Here is an 18,382-nt window from a genome sequence, read left to right as displayed (position 1 = left end):
TCAGAGAGTTTACATCATCTTATTTTGGAAGCTTAGCCCATATAACACATAGTCTGGCAGTTGACTTTGGCAGATCTCTTCAGATCACACTATTCCAAATGGCACTGTTGTGGTGGCATGCTGATCTTGGGAAGGTTTCTTTGGATTAATGGAAAACCTTGCTTTTTTCCTTTCCAGTCCTGTGCCTTGCAAATTTTGATATGTTGGTTATTTTTGCTTTCTCTGGTGTTTCATTCCTAAGCCCTGTGTTGGCCATGTATAACTGGTGCTGGTATATGCCTTGGGAACAAGTGAAGAGAGAGCTGAGAATTTAGGTAGTCATGTAGCAGATACCATGTGTGTGGCAGCCTGGTATTGTTCATTTTGTTTAAACTGTGAAAGCTTAGATTGGCCTTTCTGTGATCAAGAAATAATTGAAAACTTGATACAGACAGTTCTGTGCTGGAAAGGGAAATGACAGAACAGGTACATCTGACGATGCATATGATTCTGTTCATTTTACATATATGGATTTCTGTTCATTTTACATATATGGAATAAGAAAATGCTGTTCCCTAATTTGCTGTTTCCCCTGTGTGTGCTTGTGTGTGTTGGAAGAGAGAAGAATGCTTGATGCAGCTTGAGTGCCAAGACAGATATTTTAAATTTACTTTTTTTTTTTCTATTACGTGTGCTAACTGAATGTCAGAGTTTTGCTCAGTGAAGCTATGTTTTAATATATTTTGATTATATATTTATATACTTGAAGTACTGTTTTCAGTCAAGAAAATGTTGATCTGTTCTTCAGGTATTTATGATTCACTTATAAAGAACATCTGAAAGGGTTATCTGTTGTTTGCTTATGGTATAATTTTTCGAAAATATTGATTTCTGAATTGCAAATGCTGAATGTAAAGTACTGTGAGAAATCCTATTTTAATTGAGTTTCAATTCAAGTGTGACCTTTTGGTGATAGATCTTACTGGACTTTTGATTGGAATTCACTTTTTTTCATACTTACAAAATATACCTTTTTTTTTTCTTCTCTCAGAATCAGCGAATCCCATCTGACATGGTGTTTCTTAGAACCTCGGAAAAAACAGGTATGTTTTCACAATTCACATTGGTTACATGACAAGTTGGTGGTTGTGGTAGAGTTTTAGATTGTACATTGTGGTCAGCTTGAAATGGTTAAATAGATTGATGGAGCTCCACCTTCATCAGAGTAATGAGAGAAAGTCCATGCATGACAAAGACATTATGCTTGGACTGTAAACCAGGAGTAATGTTTCTTTGAACATGAGACTTCTATAGATATGTTTCTCCACATGAATGGTTTTATGAGCTGTTTTAACAAAAGGTTTAAATATCAAAAATGCTAAAAATATTTATCAAATAGATTTATAAGACTGTATTTTATTAGTATGATTTGACATTAATTTCACATTCTAATATGATTTGCAACTGATCATTGTCTTGTGACATATATTTAAATATAATCTGATTGTGTTTCTGTTATTAAATTTGATAGAACTCAAATCTGAACCTACTAATATGTGTTTAAAATAACTGTTTTTGGAAAAAAATTATTACAATTATCTGAACTCCTAAAATAACTTTTTTGGGTTCTTTTACTTCAAAACAATACTGCCTTTTTGATCAGTCAAAAAAAAAAAGCCAAAAAACCAGGAATTTTCTTGCATGAGAGAAAGAAAAGTGCTGTGCTTGTTAGCTCCGTTTCTCTTGGTGATGTTGGAGTACACATGGTGATAGGGGAGTACTCTTAATCTTTGAGAAACAAATATCTCCTTTATAGGAACCCTATAAATTATAGCTGTTTGTAAAGTTTAGAAATTACTACTGGATGCCCCTGTGTATAACTCAAATGAGTTTTCCTCCTTTATATTACCATTTCTCTTCAGATCCTGAAGAACTGTCTGGTATTTGTCAGACAGCATTAAATTTCACAAAGCTAATAGCTGTGATATTGATAAAGCCCTGTATTAGTGGCACACAGTATTTCATTGTGGCACTGGAGTTCTATCATATATTTCAGATAAAAGCCTAAATTTGTAGAGATCATTTGAAAGAGAAGACAAAAATATTTCTGATAGCCTATGGAGCTCCAGTAGAGCTATATATTTACTAAGAGAAGAAATTTCTGTATAGTTACTGTGTCTTGTTAATGCTGATTACATGCAGTGGTCATCTATAACTGGCCTGGAGTGACAAAGTCTTCTAGTGGACTTATATAAGCTCCATGTTTGTTAACCACCCTCTGGTTCAGGATACAGGGATTTTCTTTTTATTCCCTCTCAGAACCTCAATCTGTTAAAAAGCCTAATTTTCTGTTAACAAGCAACAGGTTAATTACTTTTATTGGTGTGGCACTTCTTTAAAAACAAAAAAAGAAAGCAAAACCACACAAAAATAATTTCCTAAACTTCAAGCATATGGCAGTAATTGTTTTTTGACTAAAGAGTGAACACTTACATCTCTAATTGTTTCTTCCTGATGTTGCAGTTTTGACTGATTTATGCTTTAATTTATAGTTGAAACTTGTAAGTACTTTGTGAAATAGTTTTTGCATGGTTTTATGTTCTATATGTAATTTTATCTTCTGTGTAATAAGGCAGTTTAACTATAGCTTCTTACTATAAATCTCTAAAGAGTAAAGTGGAGAGTTTGAACTAATCTCAAAATCCAAACCCCCCTGTAAGCTTCTTTTGGAGTAAAGTACAATTTTACAGCTTCAATATTTACATTACATATTAATGTAGTCTGCAGCACTGCAATATCCTACATCATCACTCAAAAAAGAAGCAATTTGAATTATAAATGGGCAGCTTACAAAGTTTATCCAGAAACTCACTCCCCCAATGCATTTTTACAGTTTTCTAGGATATTTTTAACTCCACTTAGCAGAAGCTGCATTCTGGGGTATCGAGCTTATTTTGATAAAACTAATTTCTTCCTAGATATATTTTTCCCTTTCTTTATCAAATGCATTGTCTTTTAGGTAGAATGATCTCTTCAAAGATCTGGTATAGTAACTTGATGTCAATTGTGTACCTGTATCTAATTTCTAAGATTCCTATGTTTATGAATCAAACTTTATAGAAATTATAGTCTAGAAGCTCATATTGGTGGGACTTTCTTTTGTATTCGTGTGACAGTCTGTATCATTTGTATTCCTCTTTTTCATGGACAGAGGCAGCTAGATGGCTGTTAATATTTTCAGTTAGGATTCCTTCCCAGGGGGATGGAGCAGGTGGAAATCATTCCTCAAATGTGAATTTTTTGCTGCTGTCTGACTCCCTGTATAACAGGTTTCCAAAAGATTTTCATTGACTTACAAAATAAATAAAAATAATTTTTAAAAATTAGGCATGAAAAGCTTATGGTGTAATATGTTGGAGCTCTATGTATTTGAAAAGGTAGGAGGGGATTATCTATGACTGAATCATGATTTTACTCATTATATATGGCAGAAATTACAAGGGATTTGGATGATTTGTCCCATTTATCAGCCTTCCACCAAATGAAAGGAAATGTTCATGCTGAGCTGGCTGCAAAAGATGGTTTAAAGGCTATTTTCATTTTCTGTATAAGCAGGCAGCATGCCAAAATCAACTGACTACCTTAGTGTAAAGCTGTTATGCAAATGTAGGCAAGATCTCGGTTACACCAACACAAAGCTCCCTTGCTGACATTAAACTAGATCTGAAGTGACCCTTAACAAAACTTTTAGGATCATTTTTAATTTGTTTGGTATATTCTATGCATTTCATTTGTCTATATGCCATCTCAATCAAAAATCAAAGGCTAGACAGGGCATTCTAAAGATCATTATATAACTTTGTAATTGTCCACAGAAACTGCCAACTGAAGCATGCATTAATAACATCATTATGGGAGAATCAAAGATACTGTGTGTATAAAACACAAGAAAAATTTCAAAGATAAACTCTTTCCTTCTCTGAGCTACAATCCTTGCACTCCACATTGGCTGCACCTTGGTGCAGTGACTGGCTTCTTATCCAGGTCAGGTATTCCTATGGTAACACATGTTCTGACATGATCTGGGTCTCACCTTCCCTGAAAATCTGGTGCATGTGACTATAAGAATCAGTGTTTCTGGAATATTTGTACTTTTTTTACTTCCAAATGTGAAATTCTGAGAGAAATACAAACTTTATAGGGTGACTAAAAGTGTCAAAAAAGAATGAATGAAGCTTATGTTTTTTCCAGACAAGCTTTTTATTTACATGCCACTAATAATTCCAGATTCATGGTGAAAAGCTGGCAAATGCAGTGGCTGGTTCTGAGCTAAGCAAATGTTGATTTTAGCTATCAACTTTTGCTAGGTCCTGGAACAGATGACTGTTGGAGTTAGCAGCTTGGCTTTTCTTTTGTTCATATGGCTCTTTCATCGTCTCTTGTTTCGCAAAAACTCCGGGAACTTCCTAAGTTTGAGATCATTGTTCTGCCATACTAGATTGAAATCGGCCACAAGTCAAAAGTAACTGGGAGAAGGATTGCATGGCAGAATAGCATTGTACATCGAATTACAGCTAAAGGAACTAATTGCCTACATCTGCAGCTGGAATAGCCAAGGGGTGAAAAGCTTTCAGTCTTGTGATATGCTCCATAGACACTAGGACTGCAAAAAAAAAAAAATTCTGTATTACTGCTAACTATTTAGGCCTACAACAAACTAATCACAGTGCTGGTAGGATACGGACTTTCCTTAGTTGCTTTTTATGGGGGGGTAAGAATTGCTTAATCTTAATCAGACCCTTCTGATTGTTCCCGAGGTCCTCTTTGTCACAGACAGTGCTTTGTGATGTATGAAAAGTAGAGCTGGATTTTCTGTTTAGCCTTTTCTGGTGAAACTGAACTTCCAAAGGGTGAACAGGAAGTGGTTTTCTTGGTCTGCTTCAGCTTTCCTGACCATAGTATTTGAACTTAGCACATGTCTTCTGCATACAGTTAAATTTTTTGGTAGACACTTGATTTCATGTAGAGTAACAGCCACTACTTCTGGAAAAGCAGTATTTTTTTTCAAGAGAGAGAGTACTGCATTAAAATATTTCTCTTTGAACAAACTTGTAAAAGTTCGTAAAAAAGATATGTATTTAGATGTCTGGTAAAATAAAGTCACAATTTATTTTTTTAATATCTCAGATGCTTTAGATTTCTCAACAGCTACTAAATTGAAAAAACAGGTGGGGTTTTTTTTGTGGGTTTTTTTTTTTGTTTTTTGGTTTTTTGTTTTTTTTTTTTTTTTTTTTTTTTTTTTTTGTTGTTGTTTTTTTTTTTTTAATTGTAGAGGTGATACTTTGGAGAGAGCAACTCCCAGTGGCTGATCAGTTCCACTGCTGTCAAGCATACTCTCATGCAAAGTTTTTTATCATAAACCAGTTTTGGTACTGTTTCTCCTTAAATCCAGTACATAATAACTTACTGGTGTGGATATTGCAAAACACTGTCCACCACTATAGCTGTGCAATGCAAGTGGTAGGGAAATGGAGAATCATTGAAAAATTCTTACAATCCTTTGTGAAGAACATTTAATTCTTTCCAAGGTAATGCAACTTGCACAGTTGCTACATGCATTATTTTTCAGGCCACTATTACATTGTTCTGGTGCTTGCTCGTCAGCCCATTTCTCCAGGCTGTAAAGGTCCCCCTGGACATTTCCCATTGCATAGATCAGTGTTTTGAATTCCACTTATAAAATTATTTTAAAGTGGTATATTTACTCAGGTATAAAATACTAGTTGCAAATATGTTTATACATCTTAGAATTGTAGCAAAAAGAGTCATCTCCCTTAAATTGAAATTTGTAGTTAAGAGTTTTCAGAATTCTTTACTTGTAATTACTTTAACAACAATGGTATAAGTAAAATGTTGGAATAAAACAGGAAAATAATTTTTGAGGCATTGTAGCAATTAATTTCTGTAGCAACATAATTCTCAGATGTGATTTTTATTTTAAATGCTAATAATTTAACTGGCAAAACTCTGCAATGCGAGTACGGGCTTAAATAATAATTCATGCAAGGTTATTTTCTGTTGGAAGGAGCTGAGTTAACCAGTAAAGGGATACACCAGAGTCTACCATCTCAAACAAAGTCTGCTCATTAAAGACCTTTTTTTGAAAATGATGAGTTCTTAAGCATTTCTATACAAACAGAGAGCATTGTGCCATTAAATACATTTTACTTGTTTAAAATATCTAGTTTTGTAGGTCTTAAAAAGCAAATATTAGTAGTACATTTATGTCAAAGAATGAAACTCCAAACTCACTGCAAGGAAGAATATAATAGAGGTGATGCTAGTACTGTCTATTTATTCTGGACAGTTAGGAGTAAGTGTTCTACAAATAACTTGATTTTCTGGAATTTCAGATATTTGAAAATCAAAGCAGAGGAGAAAATGTCAGTTTGGAATTCTGTTGTGCAGCTGATGTCACTTTTTATTTCTTAGTAAAACCAACTACTGCAGAATAATATGGCTGAAGGAGTTGCATTTGTCACACATTCTGGAATTTTCTGTTATGTTTAGAAAACAAGTGTTGCAAAACCTACCTGTCTGGAAATTAAAATGCTTTGAAAATCTATTGCTAAAGAGAATGATAAATGACTAGAGTTAAGTTTTGCACATACGGCCAGATAAAAGTTTATCTTCAGGGCATGAGTAGCTGCCAACAATCTGTCCAAACTACTTTAATCTGTTTCTCTATTTCAGTTCCTATTTCATTTTTAGCATTTGATTTAACTCAGGCTTGAAATGTTTTGGTATCTGCTTTAAGCCACTGAGTACTAGTGATTTAACATGATCAGCTACTTGTTTAAGATGTAGCCAGATAGTATGAATGTTATGTGGTGAAAGGAGGTGGTCTCAGCAGGCATTAGACTCCAAATAATATTCTTCTCTCTCTATTAGAACTGAAAAATTGCACAGTAAAATATTATTAGAAGACATGATCATATATGCAATTCCCTAATTGTTTTATTTTCTCTGCATACTTGTCTGACTAGTACAGTCCATGTGTTTCATTAAATTTGCAGCAAAATAAGCATTAGCAAAGAAATATTTTAATTTTTTTCTGTATTAAAAAAAAAGACTAGTAAGAGTTGAGAAAATTTATGTGTAAGGAGACTGTGTATTGTGTTAGGCATAAATTAGCCTCTTCCTATTTGCCAGTGATCATGAATTTTCCCAGAAATTTGAGGGGATTTGGTGGCTTGGCTTGAGTAGCAGTGTGAATGTCCTGAAATCCCAAACAATTCCCCCTTTTTGGGAAACAATGTAGAGAAACTGAAGGTGAGAATCATCAAAGCAGATCCCAGAGGTAGGGCAAGTCAGGCAAAAAATTATATGTATATTAAGAACTGATAGACTTTTTGATATGTGATCAAAGGCTTTGAAAATAGAAAAAACAAAATTACTCTTGCAAAAGTAGGTTTCAAGAATTCCTTGTGTAGAAGTTTATAACATGTTGTCTGTAAAGTATCTGTAAGGTCCAGTGTTAAATCTTCATAGTTGGGTCTATTGTTTCTTCCCAGCTACCAAACAGTAAAGGAAAATTTGCTTTTCCCTGCTAAAGTTTAACTAAAAATTTATCCTCTTGTTTTTCACATGCCTATTGTACCCTGATGGCTTTGTCAACTCTTTTGACTTGTACTTTTCTGTGTTTAAGCTTTATGAGATACCAAGGCTTTTATTACTACTCCCCCTAATTTAGTTAGACTGTCCTTCAAGTTGATTATTATTGCTGCTGCTAAAGTCTTGGAAGCAAAACATGTGGATACTGGTATGTTTGGCCATATGCTTTTCTCAACCTCCTCTGTGAGCTCTGCTTTCATCTAAAGAGGAAATGCTCCTTAAGTCTTCTATAAGCACTCTTCTTTGAGATGTATATGTATTTTTTTGTGTTACTGGTCTTTAGAAATACATAAGTGCATTAGGGACATGTATGGGGACAGTGAGTTCTGCTGTGCTGCCAGAGCTCTCAAATCATGGAGCTATTTAGTTGGTATTCGTATTTTATCTGAAAAGTGAGAATTTTTTCAGTGTTCTAAGTATTGTCTGTGGCAGACATTTTGATTTAGTCATTACTCTGAAGATGTAAATAATGCACACGATCTTTTTTCTGTATCACTGGGTTTCTGCAATAAGAGATTGTAGTATACATCAGAAGAATAATGGAGCAAGGTGGTTAATCAAATCCTATTAAATGGAAAAGATTAATGGTTTTGAGAATCCTGTATATCTCAAAATAATATAAATCAATAAGCTAAAATTTGAGAATGTGAATGTAGACTTTTTTTATCTTGGAACATTTTTTGCTATATCTGAAAATTCCATAATGTTTTAATAGAGAGAAAAATTCCTAAAGCGTACTGAATCAATACCACAATTCAAAAAAGATGCAATGTGATCAAGCTTGGATTAAAAAACTTCTGAGTTCTTGTCAATAAGGAGCTGTGATGAGTTTAGGGGTATCATATTGACTGTGTATTAATACATGGTATCCTATAAGACCATCAGCTGATTGTTTAGAATGTAAATGAAACTGTTCATGGATCTAGTGACTGATGGCTTAAATTCCAATTAATCAATTGCTTCATCAGTTTCTTAATTCAGATCAAATATCTCAAGTACATGCAGTTCTTCCCTGGTCTTAAGAGAAATTAATGCTTTTAAACTAATTTAATCAGTCTTCTATAAATGTATGTCCTCTGGAATGGTGTTGTAACTTAAACATTTAGGATGTTTCAGGTGTCTTGCGGTTTTGTTCCTCCTTATAAGGCATCATAACTGAAAGCTTCTCATTAGAATAGTAAATGAAACTCTGTACTCAATACATCATCTTGGTGTTGCTATTCACCTTGTCATCAGTTTAAAATTTTCATGTACATAGTCACTTAAGTAATATAAATGATTTAAAAGTTAAGTTCTTTGTAAATGATCTGGTGTTAAAGTGTGCAAAGTCAGAGTCTGTTTTTCTTTTGCTGGGTACATTCTAGTAGCCCATCTCTTTCAATTTTTTTCACTTAAAGCAGGGAGGCTGGTAATATTGCCAGAAAATATAAAGCTGTTTATGACACTGCAGTTCCATGTGTCCTGTTTCCCACTGACCCATCAATTAATTCACCAACACTTGACACAAGCTCTTCACTCTGACACTTATACCAGTTGATCTTAATTTGATTGCCGTTAAAACCTTCCTTTCCTGACAACTGTTGTCAATTATACAAAATAAAATCAAGTATTCATAAGTAGGTTGTAATAGGATATAGGCAGACAGATTTAATAATTCAGTTTTGCTGAGGCTTGAAAGGCATTAGTTGTAGCTGTTGTTCTCATTTGTAAAAAATTCATTGGATACTCTGGAGAGAGAAGGCAGACATAATTTTATTTATTTAGATTTGACAGAGAAGAACCCAGACATGTAGTGATGGTTTAGCATTATCTCTGTTCAAAAATAACTGACAGGAATTCTTATCCGTTACATATTATAGAAAGTAAATGTAATTTATTTCTATGATTTTTTTTTTTTTACTAATTTAAGTGCACACATTCTAGAGTTGCTTTTTGACAATATCTGTAATGGAGTGTGGTGTGGAATTCAACCCTGCATTTTTGCAGAAAAAACAATACCTTTTCAAGACTGGGGTGCCTGGTCTTTATTATGCTTGTAAAATATGCATATTCCTGTACATCTGCTATATACAACTAAATTATAGTTTCTTCCCTCTGATGCATCTTCCTTATTGTATAACATTAAAATATGTGCTATGGCATATTTGAATTATACCTATAAGTTTACTTTAGTGCTTATTGGCAAGTTGACTTTTTAAGCTTGCCGATAATTGGCAAAAAAATTTGCAAGCCGAAATCTGTTAACTTTAATGGCTTTTTAGAGAATATTAAATACAGTTTTTAGAACTTCTGTGTTAACTTCTTATACACTATTCTTTACTGTGTACACTGATGTTTTTAACAAATACCATAGGTGGGTTGACTGGTAAGGCTCTGTGGATTTCAATGTACTTGTGAAATCTAAAAATAGAAATATATTAAAAAAATAATTTCACTTGTAAAATGCTGATTAAATAGGTGTAGTCAAAGACAAGATCTGCTCTAAGTTATTGCTCAAAGTAAGAGCAGAAAGGGTAAAGGATAGAAGTGTGCAACTCCTTTTATAATGTGTCATTTACTTTGGTGCTTTTTAATGCTAGTCAGAATAAGTTATTCCTTAGCAGGGTTTTTTTCCTGAATTGAGAATACTCTTATGTCTCATCTCATGACTTAGAACTGCTTTCTCAGACCCTTCTTCTAGGCCAGCAGTTGGGAAATGAAAATTAAGTTTGGATACAGGACAAGTTGGATAGTTTAGTTTGTTATATCAAGAAAACTATCTTAATTTTTCCTGTTGCTGTATGTCAAGAAACATGCCCAGTCCTGGAAAGCAAGTATTAGCATATTTTAGCTTTAAGTATTAGCATATTTTCCAAACTTCTCTTTTTAAAAGCAAAGCAAGTAGACATCATGATCAAGAAGGAAGTAGGGAGGAAGCTCTCTTTTCATCATGCCGCTCTACCTAAACTTTTTGCTTGCCATTTTCAGAGTCTGATTTTCTCATAATTTTCATCAATTGATGAATTTATTTTCATCAATTGATGAATTTATTTTGAGGTATTTGGATTCAATTATACATATTTGGATTCAATTATGCAGTGTAGGATTATTCAAGAGTATTACTGCCTAACAAAGAACTTAGATCATAGTTTTATATCTGGAAGGATATTCCATGTCTGTTTATTTAAGGGCAATATTAAGCTACTAAGAAAAGTATTGGTTTTAATTTGGTCTTTGCCTAAAGCCATGTCTGAAAGAAAAATGTCTGTGATATGCAGGAATGGATGTAATCTAACACAGGAGATGCTATAAATAGCACACAGTTTTGATTCTGCAGCAAAGTAAATCAACGTGTCTAGGGCAGTTGAGATTCTTTCCCCACTTATTTCAAATATTAAATCTCAATGTAATTAGGATAACATGATTTTTTAAATTATAGCTTTCCATTAAAATCAGGGGATGCAATTTTACCAAGAATAAATTATTTTCCTTTCGTCAAGTAATTGCTCTTAGTCTGTCAATTTTGGGTTTCTTATGTTAAGTATGCGTTCTATAAAAACTACTTGTTTAACAGGCTGAATATTAAGCTAATTGTTTTAAGGAGAAATTATCCATCTTTCTGCTTAAAAGAAAGAACAACATTTCCAAATCAAATAAAATAGGAACAAATAATTTAATTAATAACCAGCAAATTTTCTTTTCTGAGTGACTTTCTTAATAAACCCTGGAAGCTAGAATTAATTTAAGAATATATGTAACATCCCAAGTAATACCTTGTTTTCAGAAGCTTAATTTAAAAACTGAATTTAATATTCTGGAGTGTGTATATAAAAATAAAATAGAAGTGTTTGATAGTATCACAGGTTCATATTCATTACTATAATTTCAGGAATTTAAGATGTCCACATATAAAGAAATTAATACATAAAATATGATTAGCAAGTTTGGTAGTATAAAAAAAAACCCTAGATTAGGCTATCTGGTGATGATGCATATTATTAATTAAGAGAAAGGTTATGATATAAATGTGTTTTACTTGATTAAGGAGCTTCCCTTTCTGGTTTGGGGAAGAATTTTTTCCCTTTTTTTTTTCCTCTCCTGCACATTGTTTTAAGGTGAAAATATTACCAGCTTTTTCAAAGGATGACCTGTATTTCGTTTGAGAATTTTTGTTCAGGGCCCTTTTTTTTAGGATTGCTAGAGGCAGGTAGGTGATTGCTGCATGTGCATATGTACACCATTCCCAAAAGCATTTGACACGCACATGTCCTTCAGATATTATCTGATTGAAGCCTTAAGTCCGGCACACACCAAGTAGAATTGTTCCTCTTTACTCTGTATTAACAATACAGAGTTTGTTTGACAAATCTAGGCCAGGCATATCATGGCCTTAGATTGGTGCCATCATAAATGAGCTTTTTTATCTCTATTTCAAAACACCATAAAAGCCACTGAAGTAAACATTATTTTTCTTCAATATTCTACTAGCACACAAGATATACTAGCTTTTAAGATATATTTTTATCCATCATATCTCAAAAAACATAAATAAGAAGTCTGTTAATAATTACCAATGTATCCTTATAATGTGAAGTTAGATAGTTTTTCAAGTTCTTAAAATTATTTAATCCTTTGTATTGAAAAGAGGTTTTTCCATGGAAAAGCAACCTTAGGGTAAATTCTGGACAGAACTCAAATAATTGAGCTCTTGATAAACCACCAAACAGAATTGTAAAACCTAAACATTTCTAGTCCCAAGACTGTCCTAAGCATTCAAGTTTCAAAGTTTCAACTGAAACAGTTTCAAAAATCAGTTTAGTTGCTACTTGGGCAGCACCTTGCATGCACTTGCTCTGCATTGATTTCTGCCTGTCTTCATCTGATTAGGCTAAATTAATATTACATATTTGTAAATTAGTTTAAATCTGCTCATGAAATTTGCACCACTTTTGATAAATGATTAATCTATATAGGCCCAGTGTAATTTCCTTGAATCAGACTTAAATTCTAATTCAGGTAATTTCAAAATTTTCACTTGAATGATAGAAATAAGTCAGATGTTCACAATGTACAACTTTGTCTACTAATTTTGCAGAACTGTACAGTTATGGGAAATGAGCATCTGACTGCTTCACTATATAAGGTAGAAGTTTTAACTTTGTGCATTCTTCTTTATACGTAGCCTTACAAAAATTTCTCATGTTCAGTGTGTAATTAAATTTTTATTTTTTAGTCTTTTATTTTTGTAAACAGCTGCTTTTGAATGGTAAATGCTTAAAATACTTAATGGCATTTCCTTAAATGCCTCATTTTTAAAAGCAGCAAAAACTTAAAAAAAATTCATTCTTGTGTGCTGTAAAATAATTGTCAGGTTCAAGAGTTATTTCTGTATTCAGAAGGAATAGCGACTCCTGACATGTATAGATGATTTGGGGTTGTTTTTGTTGGTTTGTTTTGGTTTGTTTTCTTTCCTGGCAAGTCATATTCAGGTTAGAAATGTAAGAGACTTTTCACACTGTCATAAAGCATTCTGCTGAAATATGCAAATATGTAATACAATTTTTACGGTGAGCTTTTTGGTTTTAATTTTGTTATTGGGGGAGAAGGGTGCAATTCTTCCAAGCATTTTAAAATGGAAAAAGGAAAATACTTTTTTTTTTCAAAAGAGTTTGATTTTTAGAATTTTTATGCACTACTGACTCAAATACCTCTCAAAGGTAAAGTATGTGAAAGGTAAGGAAATATACAGTTTAGTTTTACAAATATTCAAGGTTTTTGGTAGGGGTGAAGAGTTCTTTTTTATACTTTATAATTACATATTTAATCTTCCATGTTTATAGCTTAGTTAAGCCAGGTTACCTTAGAGAAAAGTTAAAATTTACTTAGTCATATCTACTGCAATATTTGAGGTGGAGAAGAGGATTATATTTTTCAGTTTTGCTTTTGTGATCACTATTGAAAGCTGACTTGGCAGAAAGCAGTCCCATTTTCTGGGTAAAAGGGAAACAGGCTATGAGATAAGTTATTGATGAAAATAACTGCTGAAGAGGAAATGCAGCTGGCCAATACATGTCATAGTATGAGCTCTATTAAATGAATATATGTGCAGTCAACCATTCACAGCAGCCACACTGGTCTTGAACTGCATTGTTCGATAGTATAATTCTAAATGAAATTGATGCAAGAGAGCAACCATTGACAGCAAGGGTAAAGAAAAACATGAAATGTCTTGTACAGGAAAAGTGTGATGGAGAGTAGGCTCATCTATGCCATGGATAGAAAATGCAGTGATACCATGGTGTTTCTAGGTGTTCCTAGGTACGACACACTTCATTATAATGCAGTGGATGTTGCTGACTCTTCTGTTTTGTAGTATTTTATTTTAGAAGAAAATTCATAAAGAATTCTGTTAAGAATTTAAAACCAGCTTTTAAAGAACTTCAGAGACAGCTTTGCAGTATGCATCTCTGAGCTTTGGGTGAAATTTAGCTGTGATTATGTTTTCTGAGAGCTGTCTATATTAACATTTAAAGATTTGTTTATTTAAAATGTGCTTAATATAAATAGATCTGTTACATGAAAGCTTGTACGATTCTTTGAAGTCTGTTGTGCAAAAACACTACCTTTTAGTCAGGTAGAATTTCAGGTGGTTTTTCTCTCAAGCATGTCCTTTCAGGCAACTGCTCATCGAACTGCTTAATTTGCAGGCTTTGATGGATAAAACATTAGGTTCTATTAGACTTTACTTACACCAGAATCCACTTTTCCTATAAAAAAATATCTCTTTTGTTTTATGTTTACTGGTAGGTACCCTTTCTTGGCATACAGCCTTGACACATTCTAGCAGACTCTCTTCTTGTCTGTAATAAGACTCAAATCTGGACAAATGCCTTTGCAGTATTTCCTTCCACTTAATTGCTACCACATCACTCCTAGGGGTAAAACTACTTTGTTAGTTTTTATTGGATTGGTTGAAATACAGATGGAAATATGTGTGTGTTTATATAAATGTCTGTTAAAATTTATGAATAACTTGTAAAATCTATTCTTTGCACAACCAGCAAAGCAGTTAGCACCAGTAACAATAATGTATACATTTGTTTAGCTGTAGTATAAAGGAAATTGTAATTACTACTTCAGAAATACTTAAGGCTTCTCTAGTGTAGCAATTGTGAAGAGTGTTGCTAAAATTTTACCACCTTTGTAAAAGGCTTCAAGCTTAATGGAATTGCAGTTAATTTTGTATTTTTAATAGATTTGCAGTGTTTGTGTGTGGTCTTTTTTGAATCTTACATTAGTAATGTATGTAATACTCCAGACTTGACGATATTCATCAAAGTATGGAGGTGAGGGTAGGCTATGCAGTGGTCTCAGTTCTCTGTTTCTTCATTCCCGGTCTTCTGTCTGTACAGCACACTGATTCTCTTCAGTGTATATCAGTGTGTATCTTGAACTTTCCTCATATCTTAAGTACTTTGCATATGTTGACAGGTTTCTTTATTCTTGGACCACCAATAGTTGCAGATAATTTTAAAATACTTATTTTAAGTATAATACATTTAGATCCACATTGTTTTGAATGCTGTCCATGTTAAGGACTTATTTAATTTTTTTTTCCAGAGAAGCCAGGAGACAATAAGCAATGAAAGTTTGTGATGTCATACCAGCATGGAGAAAAAAAATCACAGTATTCGGTAGTGTTGGAATTGTCCAAGTGGCAGAATTGCACAAAGAAATGACATTAAACCTTTTTCAACTCCAGTTGAAGTTGTATCTCTTGATGATAATGTTTGAAAGCCTGTTTAGAAACTTCGAAGAAATCTGTAAAATAGAAGTTACCTCCATTCATAAACAGACATATTGCTAATTTTATTAGCAAAAATGGTGCAGATGTGTGATATCTAAAGCATTCCTGGAAGAGAGCACACAGACACTCCAAAATGCAAATCCTTTTATATGTTGCACATTTGTTTTAAAATGGCTGTAAACTGTGTTGTTTTCACTATTTTACATATTTTAACCCAAACTGAATTTTTGAAATTGAAATAATAGTTTGATGTCTCTTTATAACTTCCAAGGTTCATGTTTCATTCGAACTGACCAGCTGGATGGAGAAACAGACTGGAAACTGAAGGTTGCTGTCAGTTGCACACAAAGATTGCCAGCTTTGGGGGTAAGCATTCTGTTTGCTTTTAAGTTATCTTCTGTGTGTGCATTTATATCTGTTATCCAAAAAATTGTTACAGTTACTGTAAGTGTTGAAAAATACCTGGAACCTTAGTTTTTACAATAAATAAGACACAAATATTCCTGGTTTTGCATTGAAAAGAAACAGAGTCAGAAGTGGATTTTTATCCTTCAACCTAGTGGTTCTCATTGTTGTCCACACAGAGATTCACACTCTCCAGAAGAAAGCCACAGTTACAGTGTTTTCAACCAAGTGTTAGACTGCAAGTACAAATTATTCTAGTCTCAGGAACCATTGCTTTAATCACTTACTTGTGAGCTTGGGAAACAATAGTCTGCTCCTGGAAGGTGAAGCGCTTTTTGTTGTCACCGTTCTTTCTAGTCCGAGTATGTGTGATGTGCCAGTTCTTGCAAGCAGGACTCTCTAAGAGTGGGTATTTTTTTAGTGCAAACATGTGTTGTCTCACAAGTAGATCTAAAATCATGAAAAGGAACACAGGTGTGTGTGTGTGTGTGTGTGTGTGTGTATGTATATATACACATCCAAAATAGACACATACCTACAAAAGTAAATGTAAAATTGTATAAATGTCTCCCTTTCAAGAAGCTGAATTGTTTCCCTTGTACTGGGAAAGCTTTCTGTTATACCGGTGAGTTGGCTTGGTATTAGGAGACCTCCTTTGAAAACATACTCAAGTGACAAGCTTGTGGAAATGTACCTCTACAGAATTTCTGGTGTTTTCACACTAAATCTTTTAGGTGTTTTATTAAAGGCAAATATACCTTAAGAAGACTGTTCATATTTCATCTCAATAGCAAAAGTATTAGATTATCTGCTGGATCTTAGCGGGACTTCTGCAGTTACATTTCCAGAAACAGAATTGCTGCCACAGTCATACTAGCAAAAATGAGAGGTTTTCTCCTGTGTTCATATTCTCTTACTACTTGCTTTGCAAGTGACCGGAGAAGGAAGAAGTAGTTACATTGCAATTGCACTTTAGAGGATTGAGAACAAGGTTTGGAACCAAAGGTTGGAGGTTGGTCATGCCAGACAGAGATGCCAAATCAGGCTTCAAGTCATGAGTTCTGGTGCCAGAACAGACTTTAACAAATATTCTGTAACCTGCAGTTGAATTTAGAGTTTGTAATAATGCTTCTCCTGTAGTTTTTAACATTTAATCAAGGCCTTCTCTTGTTTTCTCATTAAAAGAAAAAAACATCTAAATTTGGGACACATGCAATATGTTTGACTAAAATACAGTCAACTTTCTATCTTACTTTATTTTTTTTTTTAATTTAGTAGTACTTTTCCAACAGTTACTCCTGTACTCAACTTAGTTGTTATGTTTTGTCTTTTTTTTTTTCGACACATCACTGAATGCAGTTGCAAATACTGTGCAAAGCACTGCCTAAGAGTTTTATTTCTTAGCTATAATTTTGATATTCTGAGCATAGAAGTCTTGGTGTACTGAGGCTGATGAAATCTCGAGTAAATTACAATGCAAAAACTTCTCTGGAAGTTTTGGAAAAGAAAAAAAGCCTTTTGCATTAACTTTTTCCCCCTAAAAAATCCAAATCCATATTTAAAGTTTTTCTTTTCTTGTTAGGAAGAAAGCATGGAATTACCTTTCATGTTAGATGGAGCATTACATTTTTGTATTGTAATTTTTATATTATGTTCTTAGTTTAAAAGAAAATATCAATAGACTTGATAAATAAAGCATTAGGTATCTATGGAGATAATGCAAAATTATGGCTAAATCTGTGCAGTATGATTTGGAGAATAAATTATTGTACTTTTTTAGACTAGTAAATCAGAAGTGATTGAATTTGGGATGTCTGCATTTGAATGGTGGGATAGGCAGCCTCATCTTCCTGCAGACTTGATGGTTCTCGTCAGGTGGTGGTTGTTTTGGGTGTGAAGGGGAGGGAAGGCAAGATATCACCAAGAAATTATTTGTGCATCTTGGAAACAATATAGAGGAGTCAACTGTACAGTATAGTAACCATTTCTTCCTTAGTTGTTTCCACTTAGGGCTATTAACCTCCATCTGACTGATCTGGGCTTCTTGCAAGATCTTTATGCTCTCCCTCTTGAGCTGTAGGTGATAATCTGAGTTGTATTGTAAGTGTGGTTAATCAGGAGCTGCTTCCACTTAACCTGGCTTTTTCCACCTTTCCTGACTTTTTCCACCTTTCACACCAGCAGCATATGAAAGCCACAAGCAGTTGATGTGCCTCTGCCCTTTCTCACACCACTCAGTTATTGGTGCATACCAGGTGCTAAACAAGGCTTTGTCTGCATAAGCTGACATTTCATCCTGAAGTGACTGACACTAGGTGTAATTCTTCCTGCCAACTAAACTAAAATACTTCCAAATTTTTCTACTATGGGGTTTGGACAAGCCACTTAGACTTGGTGGTTCTTCACTGAGCTCACTTTAAATGGCTGCTCCCAGCAAGATTTAGACTGTTTGGAGTACTCATGTCATATACCTGCTTCACTCCTAAGCCCCATCTATCTATGACTTACTTTGGTGGACTGGTAGCCTAATGCATCCAA

At 33.7% G+C, this 18,382-nt stretch overlaps 1 protein-coding gene across 2 annotated transcripts in view; it reads left to right on the top strand.

Moving 5' to 3' along the window:
• The window catches only part of ATP9B (ATPase phospholipid transporting 9B (putative)), a 155,126-nt gene that overhangs the window by 47,720 nt on the left and 89,024 nt on the right, over positions 1-18,382 (top strand). For both annotated transcript variants that reach the window (XM_068200836.1, XM_068200828.1), the window contains exons 7-8: positions 1,031-1,082; positions 15,711-15,805. In XM_068200836.1, the coding sequence (XP_068056937.1) occupies positions 1,031-1,082; positions 15,711-15,805 (147 nt within the window). The remainder of the gene's footprint in view (positions 1-1,030; positions 1,083-15,710; positions 15,806-18,382) is intronic.

The sequence above is a fragment of the Anomalospiza imberbis genome, chromosome 1 (genome assembly GCF_031753505.1).
Source record: "Anomalospiza imberbis isolate Cuckoo-Finch-1a 21T00152 chromosome 1, ASM3175350v1, whole genome shotgun sequence".
In the NCBI taxonomy this organism is placed as follows: Eukaryota; Metazoa; Chordata; class Aves; order Passeriformes; family Viduidae; genus Anomalospiza; species Anomalospiza imberbis.
The sequence above is the reverse complement of the archived record's forward strand: the minus strand, read 5'-3'. Positions and strand labels throughout refer to the sequence as shown.